Source organism: Glycine max, chromosome 3 (assembly GCF_000004515.6).
Source record: "Glycine max cultivar Williams 82 chromosome 3, Glycine_max_v4.0, whole genome shotgun sequence".
Lineage (NCBI taxonomy): Eukaryota > Viridiplantae > Streptophyta > Magnoliopsida > Fabales > Fabaceae > Glycine > Glycine max.
In genome coordinates, this window is record NC_016090.4 from 46,399,899 (window position 1) to 46,418,494 (window position 18,596).

At 34.4% G+C, this 18,596-nt stretch overlaps 2 protein-coding genes and 1 long non-coding RNA gene across 3 annotated transcripts; 1 reads left to right on the forward strand and 2 right to left on the reverse strand.

Moving 5' to 3' along the window:
* Nucleotides 1-270: 270 nt before the first annotated feature.
* Nucleotides 271-2,751, reverse strand: LOC102662514 (uncharacterized). The gene is made up of 3 exons (XR_413711.3): nt 2,186-2,751; nt 1,850-1,918; nt 271-1,766 (listed from the first exon to the last, which is right to left on the reverse strand). It is a non-coding gene; the product is annotated as an uncharacterized lncRNA (long non-coding RNA).
* Nucleotides 2,752-5,145: 2,394 nt separating this feature from the next.
* On the reverse strand, nt 5,146-6,927 carry LOC100818365 (aspartyl protease family protein 2). The gene has a single exon (XM_003520825.5). It carries the CDS (start codon nt 6,785-6,787, stop codon nt 5,402-5,404), a length of 1,386 nt encoding a protein of 461 aa, XP_003520873.1. The 5' UTR covers nt 6,788-6,927; the 3' UTR covers nt 5,146-5,401.
* A 5,957-nt stretch (nt 6,928-12,884) lies between these two features.
* LOC100818901 (uncharacterized) lies at nt 12,885-17,983 on the forward strand. Its single transcript, XM_003520826.5, has 4 exons — nt 12,885-13,384; nt 13,637-13,742; nt 16,168-16,258; nt 16,645-17,983. The coding sequence occupies exons 1-4, from the start codon at nt 13,022-13,024 to the stop codon at nt 17,759-17,761; spliced, it is 1,677 nt and encodes a 558-aa protein (XP_003520874.1). The 5' UTR covers nt 12,885-13,021; the 3' UTR covers nt 17,762-17,983.
* The last annotated feature ends 613 nt before the right edge of the window (nt 17,984-18,596 follow it).

The window sequence follows — 18,596 nt, forward strand, 5'->3', positions numbered from 1 at the left end:
TTTTAGTTAGCAACCAAGTAACTTTCAGGTAGGGGTGTTCACGGGCACAGGTCACTCGCAAATTTGAATTAACCCAAATCGATCCGAACAGTTTGGGTAGGGTCATTTATATATTTAGGTCAAAACTAAATCGAACCAATCAAAAGCGTTCATGTATGGGTTTAGATTTATAAATCCAATCAAAACCGAACTGAATCAATCAAAACTGATCAAAATTTTTAGAGTTGTTTAGTTTGACTTTAAATACTATTAATATTGGAATTGCAAGTGTTAAACCACTATTACACTACATAGAAACAGAATATATGTTGTACATCGGGGTCTCATGACAATCTTTAACCCTCATCAATGATGGAGCTCATGCCAAAATAGGTCTTAACAAAAGAAAACTTTTCTTAATAAATTGACTAGCAAATGAGCTCTCAAGTTTCCGCACACTTGTTTGTAAAGTCACAGAGCAGAGTTTAAGTCAAAATCTGCTTCAGGTTCCTTAAAGCGAAAATAAGAAAGACGCCCGTGAAATTGTTCTACAAACTCTGACAATCCTATCTTTGAGCTGACAAATTTTTCCAAGGTGATCATGAAATCCTTCACACCATGAGGTAGTCCTTATGCCTACAAAAAAGTTGCCTCTGATTATAGAAGTGGCTCACATAAACTTCATGTTATTCATATCTTTTATCCACCTATTGTCTTGAAGTCCAAACTCTTTTACCGTTGAAGCCCACAACTATTCAAATTTTTCGCATCAAAATCACCTAACATGCATCTCTTAAAGGCTTTCATGAATTCAGGAATATGCACATTAGAATTGGCATTACGAATTAGGAGCCATGTGCATAGCTTATGATTTGCACTAGGAAAACTACCTCAATTGCATTTTTCATAGCCAAATCCCCATCAGTTATTATGAACACTAGTGCCTTCCCTTTCATTGTATCGATAAATTGCTCCAACAACCACACATACGTTTGCTCAGTTTCATCACAAACAAACATATCCACCAGGAATTTTAAAGCTCTAGTAGCATTTGAAAACTTTTGTCTTCTTTGTCTAGCTAGATGGTTGTGAAGGTCTTTGGTTCAAAAACCAACCGTGTCATATCCACCAGAAATGTTGGCTAAAGAACCAAATATTTGAGGAGTCATTATGTCAGTTTTTCTTAGATTCTTAATTTTCAATACATCACCTGGTGTCATCTTCTTGTGGGATGGTACAAGAGAACAATAATCTTTTTCTAACAACTCATGTTTGTGGTCATTAGTGAACTCCTTAACTCCCCGCCTACCATGATTCTTCTTGACATGAACAAATTTAGCCAAACACTTGCATCTTATATCATTTCTTGGCTCATGCTTCCTAGTTTTTGCAGTCAACCTCCTATCCTTATGAACACCTTGTCTAGAACACACAAATGTCTGCTATGTTTTTTCACCCTTAGAATTTCTCACAACTTTGCTCCTCCTTACACCAAAATCCATTAATCCTTGCATACCAATAATAGAACAAGTACACTGCTTCAAGATCACCGAATAAATACCTGTTGACTTCATCCATAGTAATACATCTCATATTATGCTTACAATTTCCACCAAACCATTTATAATAATTGGAATAGGTTCACCACTTTCTTCGCAAAAATTGCCTTCTAAGTTGTCAACCAACAAGGTATCATCTTTAGATTCAGATTTAGAACAACCACAATCATCATCCTCTTCACCACAATCTTCAATCTCTTCAAATTCATCTCGTGTCTCATTCAATTCCTTTATACATGAAAATACGTTACTAACCAAGGCATCATTACTAAACCATATTAATTCACAAACATTTCAAATTTAATACTTACAACTGAAACCCCTTTCATTTATTCCATTTTCATCATTTGCATCTACCTCTTCATCAATATGTTCCATTCCTAAAACCATAATTCCCACTATTTATATCAAGCCCAACACAAATCACACTCAATCAATTGTAAACTACTAACAAGATGCAGAGGTATAAAAGTACACCATATAACAAACGAAATATTCCCTAATTTCGGAGACCTAGAGTATTATTACAATAAACAGAAAACTGAATAGTATATAAAAAATATGAGAACAAAAACAGGGAACATTATATTGGATCACAACACAACGAATAACGCATCACAGAGCAAAAAAATTGACACAAAGCATACCTCTGATGTATCGGTGATGGGGATAGCACAACAACCTTTCAAAAACGAGGTGCTAAAAGAGCATTCTTTGAATAATGAGTGACAAACAACTTGTGTCACAATCAAATGTTTTATCACGCCGAACAAACCTTCAACGAGGACAAGACATTTTCAATTCTACTTCTCTGATATGTAATTTTTCAACAACTACAACCTTCACCCGCAGACCCAAAAAAGAGACACAAAGGTAAAACACTTAGACGGGGATATATTTATCTTTATGAAATATTAAAAATATAAAGGTCATCATAACATAATTTATTTTAAAAAATAATTTAATCAAAATTTATATATACCTATACTACAGGACATATTTACTGTTCCCCCAAAGTAAAAAAAAAAAAAAAAAAACTGGACCACCGTAACATTGGCCCAAGTTCGATGGGTTAAAAGCAGACCCGCTGGTCTATTTAGAAAGATTTAAATATGTGAATTTCAAAAAAAAAAAAAATGTGTCGATTCCTTTTTTGTTCACATTAGTGTTGGGAAATATTGTAAGACCAAGCGTGGTTTTGGTCCAACTTTTTACTAGCATGCTCCCACACAATTTTACTATGATGTTCTTACGGAAAATTATTATATTAGATTAATGATTTGACATGGAAGAAGTTTTTTTTTTTTATAAAAAAAATATACAAGGATGGAAACAAGGTTTAAACTTAGAACCTGAAGTAACTATTTATTGTTCTTCTTAATCATGAAAAAATATCCGATCTTAAAAAAATTAACAATAAAAAGCCTTTACATTTTACGTAAAATAATTTAATTCTAAATTTCAATTAATCTTGAAACCTAAAAATTAACTACAAAAAGCATTTAAAATTTAAAATAAATCAACTGAAGTATAGGATTTTTAAAAAAATAACAATGTTATACATCTAGAGTATGACTTACTCCACATGAAAAACAAAAAATGTACGATAATAAAACTTATCCAAACTCGATTAAAAAAAACTAAAACAAAGTTGTGCATAAAAAATACGACTTGTCTCATTTTTTTAAAAAAAAATTGTAAAAATCTTCATTACAAAATAAGAATTTCATTTTTTTTAGATAATTTCTAGTGGGACTTCAGTTTTAAAAGTCTGAACCTCACGTGTCATTTATTTGATGTAAATAACTAGTGTAGTATTTTTGAACTTGTTTGGTAAATTCCGAACCAAATTCCACTCTATATATGGACGTCAATAACGCATTTTGCTTGTACGTTTAATATAACCTCCTTTCTCAAATTGCATAGGCCGGATTGTTAATTTGTTATCCCTCAAAAAAGATTCTTACCCACAAAGTAGATCTACAATGGTAGGCTGGTGCAATTTCTGCAGGTTCCCTCCGCTTCCACATTCATCATTGTGAGTGTGATAGTGCCATCTCCACTTTATAATCTCTCTTTAACAGCTAGACTTCATATCAATGTGGAAAAGAAAAGAACCAACTGCTTTTGTCTTTCCAAAGTTACCACTTAACTCATAACATTTGACAATTTTCTCCATTTGTCCCGTACCTATTAATTTTTAAGCATGAGCTGGTTGATGCTTTGCACATTTTGACCTATATATGTAGTGGCATGTGCAATATAGGCATTTCGGAACTATGGCACCAGAACATGCATGTGTCTTGGCTGCTTCAACCAAGGTATATATGAATCATCATAGTTGATAGGGACTAAAGATAAGTGTTACTTACCCATTATAAGACACACAACACTCTCCAGGTGTAAGGCTGGAAAAGTGACTCGTCACAATTTTAGGGGCGTTATAATCAACATGGTCGACCTCCGACCATTGACTATAAGTTAATTATGAGGCACCGAATGAAAACGGTTCAGTGCTTGAAGGCCTATAACGGTCGCCTGCCAACTAGAATGCTACAATTTTCATTGTTATTTATACTCTATAATAGAAGAAGATAACTTGAAGGATATAAACAATTAAAAAGATCAAGCGTGTATAGGTAAAGGTAAAATGAAAGTAATTTAAGATAATTGAGAAAGACTTATTAACTAGTTGTCTAAAATGGATTCTCACTCTCTATTTTTTTTAATTGAGATATTAAAATTTAGCTGAGAAAATTACTTTTAAGTTATGAATAAAATAAATTTATTTTTAAACTATAAAATAAAATATATCTTATAAGTCTCACATTTTTAATAAACATTTTGTGACAAAATTAATAGACATCAACTATCAAATTTAAACTTAAGATTTTTTTTGTTGTGAACTAAAATATCTTTCGGCCTAAGATTTATTTAAGAAATTAATATCTTTTAATAAAAAAAATTCATAAATATGTTCCAAGTTTGATCTATCAACTATGTCAATGATGGTGTATGAACTTGATATTTTTGTTATATAATCTAATTTGAAGCTTAAAATTAATAAAATCGAAATAATTCATCAATAGCCAAGCCCTAATCACAAGCATGTCATGGGCGTACGGAAGCCCAAAATGAGAAAATGACAGTCATTCCGTACGTGTTTGTCTTTCGACGATTTCTTCCTGTAGTAGTACACACATCATTTCATTCATTTTCGAGATTCTATATATCTATCAAATTTGTCAGTCTAGTCTATCGATAATTGAGATCATAATTTTTAATAGAAGATCTGAATAATCGTATACAGGTTCAATGAATAAAAATTAGATGCGATTTATCTTTCATGCAAACAGAAAGAAAGAACGTTCAATAAGATTAGTCGCAATTAGCGCAGCACAGATAGGAGTGAAGAATATATAAAAGCGGTGGGTATGATCCACAAGAGAAAAGGCACGCACGCACATGTGAAATGGCAAAAATATCTTACCATTGACTGATGAGTTTCAGTTATTTCTTGAAAACGTGAAAAATAGAAGACAAGAATATCACGAGTATGTACTGATCTAGTACAGTAATAGTACTACCAAGCGATTGAAAGATTAAATTCGTCGAATAACCCCTTGTATTGTATTGGATTGGATTGGGAAATAAAATACACAACAAGCGACAAACAGAAACATTCTCCTTTTGTTGAATCCTAGTTTTCTCCTTCAGATCTAGATTGAGATCTCCCCCTCCTTCTCTAATCTAACCTTGTTTTTTAATATTAAAAAACAAAAGAAGAAAGAGATGGCAACAATAATTGATATTCATAATTAGAGAACAGCAGGGAAAGAGTTGCTCCCATTTCCTAAGAAAACTCAAACGCAACCTCTCGGTGCAAACCCGACCCGCGAACCCGTCAGATCATACGAGATCCGGAAACCTTGTTGCTGGATGTTACCAATTATGGACAAACCACTCATAGTTCCGGCAAACGCGAAGCAGAAGCTCCCACTGTTGTCCACCGGAATCAAGTAATTCGTCGCCGGCAAGGACACGTCAGCACCTCGGAAATGCAACACCACCGTAGGTACCTTCACCTCCGTGAGCCCGGACAGATCGAAACACGTGTCGAAGAGCGAGAACTCCGGCGCGCGCTTCAGATGCGAGGCCCCGATGCGGAACGCGTCCCGGAGGGCAATGTAGGCAGGTCGGGTGAGGCGGGTCACTGAGGTGCCGGAGTCGATGATGACGCCGCCGTTTCCCGCGGCGTCAAGGCGGAAGAGCGAGGCGGAGAGGCCGCGCACCGGCGCTCCGCCGACACTGATCCCGAGGAGCTCGAGGTAGTAGAAAGTGTCAAGCTTAGGGTTTTTGATGAGAGGAGTGAAGTGCGCGGTTCGGGAAACAGCGGAATCTCCGAAGATGACAGAGGAGGGTTTGGCCGAAGCGGAACGGTCGACGAGGCAGTAGGAGAATTTGTGGTTGAAACGGCGTCCGGTCTGGACCGGAAACGATAACCTCCCACGGCCCAGGCCCAAAAGGCCAGCAGCGCCTGTGAAAAGTCCTTCATTGTCGTGGCCACAGCCAAGCGCGACGCGCGTGACTCTGTTTCTTCGAAACGTGAGCGTTTCGGTGGAGAAATCGCCGAATGTGAAGGAGCCGTCGCCGTAGGAAACCTGGTATTGGCAAACCTTGTTTTTGTTGCTGCAACCGGGGGAGTCTAAGCGGCGGCAGAGAGGGGCCCCACAGGGGATTCCGGCGTAGGTTCGGGACTTGGTGGGGTCAAAGACGTGGTCGGTTTGGGTGTAACATTTGCGGCAAGGGGCGCATTGGAGCCAAACGACGTCGCTTCCGGTGTCTAAAACCATGTAGACGTATCTGGCGGGTGTGCCAACTCCTATGCGCGTGAAGTACTCGCCGCTGCCTTGTGCTAGGCCCGAAATGATGGAGCTGCTGAAACTGGAGCCGGCGGATCTGCGCGCATGGATTTGGTTGAGGAGGGCTTCGACTCTCTTGGCGTCGCGTTGGAGCCTGAGGTGGAAGAGCTGCTCTGGGGTTTTGTTGGAGGAGAGGGCGTCTATGTGGTGGAGGTGGAGGTGAAGTGAGAGCGAGAGAGTTTCTTGGGGTTCTGAGAGGGTTTCTGAGAGGATGTGTGGCTCAGGGAGGGTGTGGAGGGGCAAGGTTTCGGTTTGGATTTGGAATGCGCCGGAGACACAGAGGCTGATGGCCAGGGTTAGGAAGAGAACCCAATTCCCTTCTTCCATTCTTGATTGTTGCCACCAGTCTCACTCAGAGAATAAATAAGCAAAGTTCATTATGACGTTGCCTAGGGTAGCCTAACACCCTCTTCCTCTTCTGTTATTAAACACTCCACACTCATTTACTGTCAACAATTTACATACTTTACTTACCACTGGGACTTCTGTTTTTCCTAACAATAAATGAAATTATGAATTTTGCCTCCAACTAAATCAATATGTTAATTTCTTTTATATTCAACATAAAACAAATTGTGATTTTTTTATATTAGATAGACAGACAAATTGATTCGTTACATTTGTTTTTTAATGTTAAAAAATATATGGTTTTGGGTATTTATTTGGATAACAGGTCACAAAATCATAAAAAAATATATGTTGGAATTGTATATAAAAAAATATTTCAAATTATTTAAGTAATTATTAAATATTTTTATATATTTTTAACCTTTTATCATTATTCACTAAAAAAAAAATCATATATGCTTAATATAAATACATTTATCGAATGATAAATTGATAAATAAAAATTTATTCAAATAAAAATTTATAAAAATAATTAAATTACAAATTAGTTAACAAGTGAAAGTATTCTAACTAAAATAAATGTTGTAGTAAATTCAGAATAAACTATACAAGCGAGATGTTAACTTATTCGAAGTCAGCTGTTAATTTATCTGAACTCTTTAATACTTTGGAAATTAGTCGATGTTGCAACATAATTGAGGTATATGGCACGGTGAATGGACGGAGTATCAAGTATCTACAAAAGGCATTCTAAGCTCGAATCAATAATAGTCCTACCAAAATGACAGAATATATCAAATGCATTCATAATATTATGATATTGCTGGTATGTTTATAATAATTATGACAAACTCAATTTTCAGTTCAACGCCCATAGTCTTTTTTCTTTCTGTCTTTTTTTTAAAAAAAAAAAATGCCCTTAGTCTTCTTAAAAACTTATATTAGTGTATTAATTATTAGGATAATTTTATTCTGCCCCAAGTTACAAGACACTATAAATTTTCATATCTTAAGCTCTATATACAAAGATGTTAACTACGGTTCTGACTGTAAGCCACTTTGGGCTGATAAAATCCAACACACGAATTAGGCCGTATGACGGATCCTGATAATAATAATAAAAAAAACAAATTTCAATATTATTTTCCAATAAAATCAAGTTGAAACTTTAAATTTGATCTGTATAAAATATAAATCAAGATTAAATAATGTTTTCCTACATGCTAAATCTAAAGTTAAAATACTCATTTACATTGCACACGTCAATAATCACTTTAATCGTCTGTAGTGGACGACATAACTTTATTAGTAAAGTTTTCTTTTTAATTGGATTAGTGAGGCTTGACATATAGATATAGTGGGTTTGGATTAATTACTAAATTGCCCCTTGTCAGAATGCTTATTAGTTGTTACTACGGGAATTGGAAGCATAATTGTTCTTACTTTTTGTCAAAATGGTTTGTTTGGTGATAGTTGGGTTTTTAATGAAGCATTGTTAATGAGAGTGTGAAAGTTGTCACATCAACAAATATGACTTGGTAAGTAAATAATTCAGCTGGCAGGCAAGAACAACGCGTAGTAATCGGGTGTGCGCCACAATAGCTTTCAATGGGATACTCTCCATGTCCCTACAAGCTCATCATGCTCCAATGTGAATGTTCATAACGTTGACCTATTGATATATGGCCGGTGATTAAATGCACAAAATGCTACCAATCATTCTCGCAATGGCACATGGAATGTAACTTATAATAGTGATATCCAAATGATCTTTGTGAACGATATTAGAAAAAAAAGCATTAAGAAAAACTTTGCTTCCAAGTATATCTTACTATTTTATGCCTCGTTATCATATATTAATGGTTTTCAAACTGAATGTGTCTTCCTTGTTTTATATAAAGATAGACACATAAGCAAAACCCCATATTCATTGTGCAAATTCTCTGTCCCTTCCTCGTGCAGACCCCTGTTGATTTCATGTTTCTTCTCATAATCTAAACGATGAGAAGAGCTTAGGCTTGATAAAGAAACTTAAACACAATGCATCTGATGAGGACATTTGATCGGATGTTGAGGGATTTGGTCTTATTTATGTTAGTTTGGATTGTTGATGATGGGTGATAACTCCATGCATGTGAGAAAATGACTTGAAAGGTTCATTCAACTGCAGCACAAAATGAATCTCAATGACACTCATAACGCATTAGTATATACTAGTACGCTATCTCATTTAAAGGCTCAATTCATGCTAGCAGTTGCGCATAACTAGCTCTTTAGGATTGAATTAGGAACCTTCTTAATATTGGTCCAAAATATTAAGTAAAGAATATATTAAAGGCATTTAATTTTTTGTCATCTCAAAACCAAACCCATACCCTCTTTCATTTAATATTTTCATCGAATTCTTTAGGTACCAATGCTCCTTAGCATTTGATTTCAACATTTCAGAACATGGTCCATCCATGATTCACCCACCTACCGCAATTCACCATCCGTGAAACTCAAACCTAAAACGTTTTATCACTCTAGGAGTGAATACTGGAAATACCGAATATTTATCCATACCATGAATCCTAAAATTAATTTTTTCATGCTTGAGGATTCTCGTGACTTCTGTGTCCCCTTTCTCACCGATCCTTATGAAGCATTTTGTGCACATATATTAATTCTTTAATTTTGTATAGAAAAAAAAAACAGAAATCATGTGAGATATCAGCATAACATGTAGTATTAATTTTAGACGTTAAAATAATAGAACTTTTATGTATTTCGATCCTTTATTGTATTTCATGTTAATTCCTGCTGCAGTCATGCGTGAAGATATACTGATATACTCAGAAATTATTGTTTCTTTTCTTTAGACGTGATATAGGAATAGGGAGATAGAGGAAAAAATGAATATTAATTAGTTGTTTGAAAAAATAATGAATACAGAGACATAAATAAGTTATGTTCGGCAATATATTTAAGTTATTTTTTAACTTTTTTTATTAGATAAAAAATTCATTTAATTGTTAAATAAATAAACTTTTTTTAGTAATTTTTCAATAGGTTTTAGTATTTTTTTAAAAGTTACTTGAAGTAACATATTTAAAAGCATTAACTTATAACTTTTTATATTTTTTTATTTATATATTTAATATATTTATCAAATTTTATAGTTACTATTTTTAAATAAATTATGATTTTATTATTTTCAATAATTTTATACTTTTTAATTATTTTAATAATTAATTTTTATTAAATACTTATAATTTAATGAATTAATTTTTTAATTTTTAATTATTTTTGTCGAACAAGTATGCTGTCTTTATGTCTGTTAAATCATTTCATTAAAAAAAAACAAGTACATTTGTTTTTTTTTTTTTTTGTTTTTTCATTTAACTATTGCAAATACAAATTGTTTTCATTTCTTGTGATATGTCCAAGTGAAAATTGGATGATGGGTTTCAACACAAGTCGGCCCAACTTGAAATAAACGTACGCAACATGTGAATAAGGTGCATTCAGACTAAGTCATTTTAATTAATTTTTAATTATTTTTATTAATTGAAAATTTTATTGGATTGTTTTGTAAATAAATTTTTAAGGTAATTTTTAATATTTTTTTAGTAATTTTTAGTGTTTTTTAAACATTACTTGAAATAATATTTTTTAAAATATCTATTTCTAATTTTTTATAGTTTATTTATTTTTTATCCTTAAAATATTTATTCAATTTTTTTTATTATCCCTTTTTAATATGTTATTTTACATTTTTGAACTATTTCAATAACTAATTTTACTTAACACTTATAATTTAATAAGTTAATTTTTTACTACCAACTAATTTTTCAACTTCCAGTTTTACTAAACATAGCATTAGGATTATATTATAAACAAAGATAAAAATAAAGAGTAGAGCCATGAGATTGAAGTGAAGATGAAATTTCAAAAGTTAGAATGATTTGGAGGTGAAGAAGTTTAATTAAGGGCATTTTTTAGGGATTGAGAAGTTAGGTACATGGAGTTGAGAGCTAGATGTATAACATATACAACACTAATGAATGTATATGTGTTTGCATACATGTTTGTTCAAGTTATACATGTATCAATATTTCTTCTATTCTCTTTTATATCTCACTTTAAGGTTATTCTTGCATGTCTATTTAAAATTCATTTGTTTAAGCACATAGACACAATACACAAAAGATAAATTAAAATAAAAATTAGTTTTTATTACTTTATTTATTCATTATTGTATAATTCATTCTTAACACAATATATAATTGGTTTATCAACTAGGTAATATAGTTAGCAAAACCATTAAAACAAATCATATATTATGTTGCACTAACATCTAAACAAAATCTTATTTCATATAATTTTGTAACACTATTTTTGAATTTCACTGACAAAAAATTTCAAATCATGATGAATGATTCCATGTAATGCTTTGTTGATGGGGTCTTTATCATAACTTGTCGTTCATCCTCCACCTTTGATGGCTTAGATGAAGTCATATTCTCTTGCCCCTTATTCAAATTTGTGGGTTCAACTATTTTATTCATTTAGATTCTTCATGATGATTCCCCTTTGTAGGCTCTTTCCTTCAACATTAATGTAAATCATATCGTAGACCTTCATTGACTCTTTCAATTTATTATCATATGATTGCACAATATTACCTCTACCTCTTAACTCATTTGGGGCATCACTCCCATTAAGAACGTGGTATTTTTTTTTTCTCAATATGAAAGCAATTCATATTATAAACAAAACGATGGTCCATGCAATCTGTTACCAATTTTGTCACTAATACATTTCCTTTCTTTCTCAATTTAACGCTCATGTCTTTATTTTGTAACTGTTTTCTCGTGAAAATTCAAGAACCAAAATTTGTTTCCTTTTTATCATTTGAATTTAAAGAATTATCCATAAAATCAAGTGGTTAGATATGTTGGAGTATAAGTGTGAGGTAAAATCTCAATAGAAGTGAAAAAGTTAAGCACCATATAAGTGAGAGGAAGACTCATAAACTTAAGCCTTAAGATTTTGGGTTAAAGTGTAATGTCAAATTCTCTTATGTGGTTGCTTATGGTATCAGAGCCCGGTTCGACTTGGTGACCGATTGCAATGCAACCTTGGTCACCTCGTTAATACTTATAAAAGAGAGAGGATTCTATCTTTGCACAACAAGATTGTGATTTACTATCATCCATGGATGGACATGCTTATGCTTTGAGAAAAAAACCATCACATGATAATTCTTTGACATATCAATGATTTGTATTGTTATAGCTTTAGCCCATTTTTTCATAAATTTATTTTTTAGGATCTCAAAGCTTACCCTTCCCTATGCCAAGCACTACTCCATTCATTAAATTCTTTATCCCTAATACTATTATTTAATGGCATGGGTTGAACACCTCTTCCTTTTCTTCATAAATTTTGTTTTCAAACATCTCGTCATTTGAAATATCCTCCCTTCAAAGAAAACATAATCATCCTCGTTTGGAACATCCAACAACACCTCCTTATAAGAATTACTCTCTCCTTTTCATTTGGATTTTCTTTTTACTGCAATCCAACAAATCCTTTACCTCATGGGAAGCCTTACAAGAAACCTTAATAGAGGACTCCATATGAAAGCAACACAAATAATAATGATCACCTTTGAAAACTTAACTCTTATTTTTAAACTAAATTTTATAGAGATTATTTGGTATATAAAGATAAATGAAATAGAAACAATAATTATACATTTGAAGGGTGTATTTTATGAATCAGCAAAATCATTAAAAGAAAATAAATAATTTTCAATTTAGTTTAATTTTTAATTATTACTAGATTACGTCGATTTGTAAATATAATAATAATAATAATTCATCCAGGTCTTTGTAAATGTATCATGAAACCCTACAAATAAAAAAAATTTATCGTAAGATGAAATTGAATAGATTTTAAGAAAATGGACACGGTAAAATGTAAGGTTTCATGGTCTAGTGGTTAGGACGTTGCTCTGAATCCAGTAACTCGAGTTCAAATGTTGGTGGGAACCCTATTTTTATATAATGTTTCAGTTTCAGACAAAGTCACACAACACATGCCACGGGATATTGAGCCTCAACAAAAGTACAAAACCATGTTCTCGAATAAAAGGTGTTTCCCCCCTCATTCTGTGCAACGTGGCATACACATATACATTGGGGTTTTTCATTGTTTTTTTTTGCAATGGAAGCGGAAACTCGACGGAAAGTGGAGGAGATGGTGTTGGATATTCTGAAGAAATCCAATATTAAAGAAGCCACTGAGTTCACCATCCGAGTCGCTGCCTCCGAGCGTCTCGGCATCGACCTCTCCGACACCGCCAGTAAGCACTTCGTGAGATCCGTCGTCGAGTCTTTTCTTCTCTCCGTCGCGGCCAATGAAAAGTCCAAAGACGCAGAGAAGAAGAAGGAGAACGAAGATATTGCCGCCAAAAACGACGACGTAGCGAAGAAGGAAGATGTCGTTGTGGCCAACGAAGAAGAGTCCCGAGAGACAGAGGTGCTGCCCAAACTGAAGAGGGATGATCCCGAACGCGTTATTTGCCACGTAATCTCTCCTTCCTATTCAATTCTCAACGGAGTAAAAGCCCTAGAACATACATGTCTTGTTTCATTAGTTTTGGAATTTTGGAATTGAAAGCTGGACCCTAAATAACATGTTTTGTTTCATTAGGTTTAATATTCACTTAATTGATCAAGAGAATGACTCCAATGTGTGAACTGCATTTGCTGATGTATTTTTATGTTTTCAAATGTTGCATTTCACTTTGACTGAGTAGATATTGCTTGCTTGATCTAGCTGTCCAACAGGAGGAACGTGGCGGTGAAAGATTTCAAAGGGACAACCCTGGTCTCAATTAGGGAGTTCTATATGAAAGATGGAAAACCACTTCCTGGTTCGAAAGGTAATTACATGATTGCTTTGCTATTACGAATTCGCTGCTTCCTGCTTTTTTTACTGTAAATGTTGCTGGAATTTGCTCACATGAACTATGCCCCCTGACATTATTAGACATAGTTGATATCTTATTTTTCTTCTACTTATTTGAGTGCATGAATTCCCTTAACACTCATTGATGAGTATTTTTTTAGGGATTATATATATATATGACCTAGAATGTCTTTAGTTGAGTTACATTTTTAATTATGTGTTTGAATGCCCAGTGGTCTATGATAAGGTTGTTTCATTATAGCGTGATGATCTCTGTCATTGTGTCTTGCTAGCTTCGGGGAGATACTAGTGTGGCTATTGTTGAGGAAAATATGACAGAAAATCAATTACAGTGAGTTTGGTAGCATAGAAACAGTTGGGGGGTGGTGGATGGGGGTGGGGAGGAGCAGGGAAGGCTGACAAATAGCTTGGAGATTGGAAATTCGGGTCATTTGGCAGCGTTGAAATGAGGAGGAAGAGAAGTAAAAAGGTGTGGCACACCTTTTTATTTCTCCACAAAAGTGCGCAGAAATGAACAGTAGTATGCATTTATTGCCCAAAATAATTGATTATCATTAGTGCCAAATATCGCTTTTTCGTATGTAACCAATTTTGGATATCCGACAATTGATTATTTTTAAATCAATAATCAATTAAGCCTTGCACACTTCTTCAGTCGATTAAGCACTGCACACACAAATACTTCAATTGATTTTCCTGTCAAGCACAATCGATTGCAAGAGTTTGCAAATCAGTTGTTTTAATTTAACAATTTTTTTATTCTTTTTCTTATTTCTTTCTTCCCTATTTCTTAAGGACCAAACACCCCTATTTCTCACCTATTTCCATTCACTATTTCTTTCATCCTATTTCCATGGTAGTGATTGCCATGATTCTGCAGGTCTATTATGGCTGGGCGAGTACTTTCACATGCAGAATTTGAAATTTCTGAACTCGGTAGAAGCGCTGCGCAAGTGGAATTGCGCGTTTCTGTTTGGCGGGTCAGTTTTCCTCCTCCTTTTGGGCTTCTAAAAGCCTAAGATAAAACCAAAGCCCCAAAACCAACTCTTCTATAACTAAATCCCAAATTGTGAAAACACACCCTATCTATTTATTCTCAACTTCGCGCAAACACTCCCTTAAACTCTGCTGCCCAAACCACCACAACCAGAGCCCTCCTCTGCTGTGTCAGATTTCTTCTCCCCCACGTGTGAGGTCAACTCTTGTTCCTTTGCAGGTGTGTTTGTGCAGTTCTCTCCCTATTTTCTGTGAGCCACTGCTCTGTTTCAGGCAATCCGTGGTTTTGGCATTATGACCTGCTTGTTTCTGTGATTGAAATTTGTAGATGGCAAACCCAACCCCTTCTGCTACTCCCTCATTTGGTGTTCATGTCTTGTGGTTTGTACTAGGAGTAGAAACTAAGCACTAGGACAGTATTTTAAGTTTTTTTGTTTCATTATAATGCCCCTTTTCATTTAGTGAATCCTTGTTTTTATCAAATTCAAAATGTTGCGGAGACGGGATTTGAACCCATGACCTCAAGAATTTGACCAGATTTTAGGTGTGGATTTTGTTTATCATTTATGAATTCTATATGGAGTTTTAGTGATTGACTTTCTTATGCTTATGGATCTGTTGTGATTGATCCATGATAAGTCTAACGGCGAGTTTTACGTTGGCTGCCAAGGGCCTAACACAACCATCTTCCTTAACCCTCCTCCTCATTATATATGCTTATGGATCTATGATTATGAATTTATGCTTAATTAAGTATTTGATGTGTATTATAATGTTTTTTTTTCCTCTCATATATACTATGTTAAATGCATATATAAGAATTTATAAACATATTAATTTTATAAATCTTGTAGAATACGCTGGGTTATGATTCCACGATTTACAATTTTGTGACTCCTTCTTGAGTCTGAATGGAATCTCAAGTTTGACTACCATGCCTATTTATATTCAGCATATTTCTCTCCTATTTCTTTCCTTCCTACCAAACACACTCTTAAGGTGATTTCGACATGTGTAAAAAAGGTCACTAGACGCAAGGCGAGGAGGGTAAATCACATTTTTTTAGCCTTGTGAAAAGTGGTAGAGGGATGCCAAGAATTACATTAAAAGAAATTATTTTGAAGGATCTCATGATCAATTATATCCTTGAGAATTTTGTTTTTAATCAAGTCCAACGATATCACGTGATTCATGTAACTAAACTCATCTAATGGGAAAAAGCTATTGTTGTTGTGTCGGGCTAGCTGCTACATGAATAAAATAGTATTGGAGTTGAGGTCCCTGAATTTGTCTCCATATATATGTGGCTCTGTTTTGCTGAGAACTTGATTATTCTGAATTTTGAAACTAAACATGTCCCTTTCCTGTACTACTTATTTTAGGGATAAGTTTATCTTCGGAACAATGGTCGACCTTCAAGAAGAGTGTTCCTGCCATAGAGGAAGCTATCAAAAAGATGGAAGAAAGGATAGGGTGAGTATTCAATGTTGACACATGAGCTATTATGTAATAACATGAAAATTTATGGCTTCCAAATGATATTGATCACCAAATTGTCAAAATGTGGTGGTGAAGAAATTGCTGAGTGCATATGTGCAGAATGCTTATTTTTGGTTCTATTCTCCTGGTGTGTTGATTGTTTACTAACTGCGAATTATATGATATTCTTTGTTGTAGTTTAGTTGGAGAAATTTCTGTATTCTTCTGAATATTTGCTGACTTTTTTGGCTGAAAAGAAAACATGTTGCTAGGTATTTGATTATGCATATAAGTGCATGGTAAAAATTGCTTTTGAACAGCAGTGAAAACATTTATTCATAGACTATTCTAACCTAGAACATGTAATCAACACTATGTAGATCGGAGCCTAATGGTAAGCAAAATGGAGATGTGTCAAATTCAGTTGTTGATGTTGCTTATCTTGAGCCTAATAGTAAGCAAAAGGGAGATGCATCAAATTCAGTTGTTGATGTTGCTACTCTTGAGCCTCATGGTAAGCAAAATGGAGATGCATCAAATTCAGTTGTTGATGTTGCTCCTCTTGAGCCTCATGGTAAGCAAAATGGAGATGCATCAAACTCAGTTGTTGATGTTGCTCCTCTTGAGCCTGTCGTCCCTATTGAGGTCATCCGTTTTGATGGGAAGAATTTCCAATTCTGGGCTCCGCAGATGGAATTACTCTTGAAACAATTAAAGATTGACTATGTGCTTGATGAACCATGCCCGAACCCTACACTAGGCAAAAGTGCCAAGGCTGAAGACATTGCTGCAACCAAGGCTGCAGAAAGGAGATGGCTGAACGATGATTTGACATGTCAACGCAATATCTTGAGCCATTTATCTGATCCTCTGTACAACCTCTATGCAAACAGAAAAATGAGTGCTAAGGATTTATGGGAAGAGTTAAAACTGGTTTATCTGTATGAGGAATTCGGAACCAAAAGATCTCAAGTGAAAAAGTATCTTGAATTTCAGATGGTTGAGGAGAAAGCAGTTATTGAGCAAATCCGAGAATTAAATGGCATTGCAGATTCTATTGCTGCTGCTGGAATTTTTATTGATGACAACTTTCATGTTAGTGCCATCATTTCAAAGCTTCCGCCATCCTGGAAGGACTTCTGCATCAAGTTAATGCGTGAGGAGTATCTACCTTACCGGAAGTTAATGGAACGTATACAGATAGAGGAAGAATATCGCTATGGAGTAAAACGAGTGGTCGAATATTCTTACAGTATGGGAGGATATCACCAGGCCTATAAAGGTGGACATAGGAGAGCTGACTATAAGCCGGCACTCGGAATGTGTAGGAATAGGCCAGAAATTATTGCGAGGAGCGTACCCTGTACTGTATGTGGCAAGAGGGGGCATCTTTCTAAACATTGCTGGAGAAGAAATGACAGACAAACTAATGAGAGGAAATCAGAAGAGGATGTGCGTATACCTACAGAAGTTGATACTCAGGGTGCTACCCAGTAGTTGCTTGTACAAACATGCTTTTGTATTTTGAACCAGGGTATACAAAACCTGTTTATTTTTTGGGCAGGCAAGGTAGGCCTTTTTTAGGGGGTACAGGGTTTGATATATGTGTCACATAAGTGTCTCTTTTTTTTTGGTGAGTATATAAGTGTCCTAATTATAGTAGTTGTTAATAACTTTTTTTTTATACACATTTAGTGGCGATATCGTTCATGATTTTAATTGGCTATTTCAAGCTAATGGCTAATTGCCCGCATCGGTAATGTCCAAAATTAATTTTGAATCACCTTTAACTGTAGCAAATTGTTTTTGTACGATAGCATGTTTTTTTTTTATAAAAAGGCTAAATATTTCATTAAGACAACTAGAGTTTTGCCTCAAGCAGTGACCACGCCAAACCACCAAACCAAATACGATAGCATGTGTTTGATTGTGAAAATTGCGGTGGGCAAAATATCATTTGATTTTGGGTATGAAATTTATAAATTACTATCTCTTTTTGTGTAGTTTTCTTTTGTCAACCAAACAAAATTTGTTTTTCTCAATTTACTTTTAAAATATCATGTTCAAACAAAATTTCTCAAAATCTACCAAAAATAAATTCTTAAATCAATTATATCAAAATCAGTATTTTTAAATCAATTTTATCAAAATCTAAAATAAACACCTTTATAAACTTGCAACGGATGTAAATGGCGCCACAAAGCAGCTGTTCATAGGCTATGCATATCAACACTGGCATAGTTCGTAGCAGTGACTCAACTGAGCTTGCACCAATGAGTAAAATATCTGGAATGATGATACGAATATTGGAACTTGGAAGTGAAAATTTCAA

Excerpts from the sequence above, each read along its gene's own strand:
- LOC100818365 (XM_003520825.5), bottom strand. The coding sequence starts at position 6,787 with ATGGAAGAAGGGAATTGGGTTCTCTTCCTAACCCTGGCCATCAGCCTC.
- LOC100818901 (XM_003520826.5), top strand. The coding sequence starts at position 13,022 with ATGGAAGCGGAAACTCGACGGAAAGTGGAGGAGATGGTGTTGGATATT. Across the intron at positions 13,385-13,636 it reads CCGAACGCGTTATTTGCCAC|CTGTCCAACAGGAGGAACGT; the intron begins GTAATCTCTCCT and ends TGCTTGATCTAG. Across the intron at positions 16,259-16,644 it reads AAGATGGAAGAAAGGATAGG|ATCGGAGCCTAATGGTAAGC; the intron begins GTGAGTATTCAA and ends AACACTATGTAG.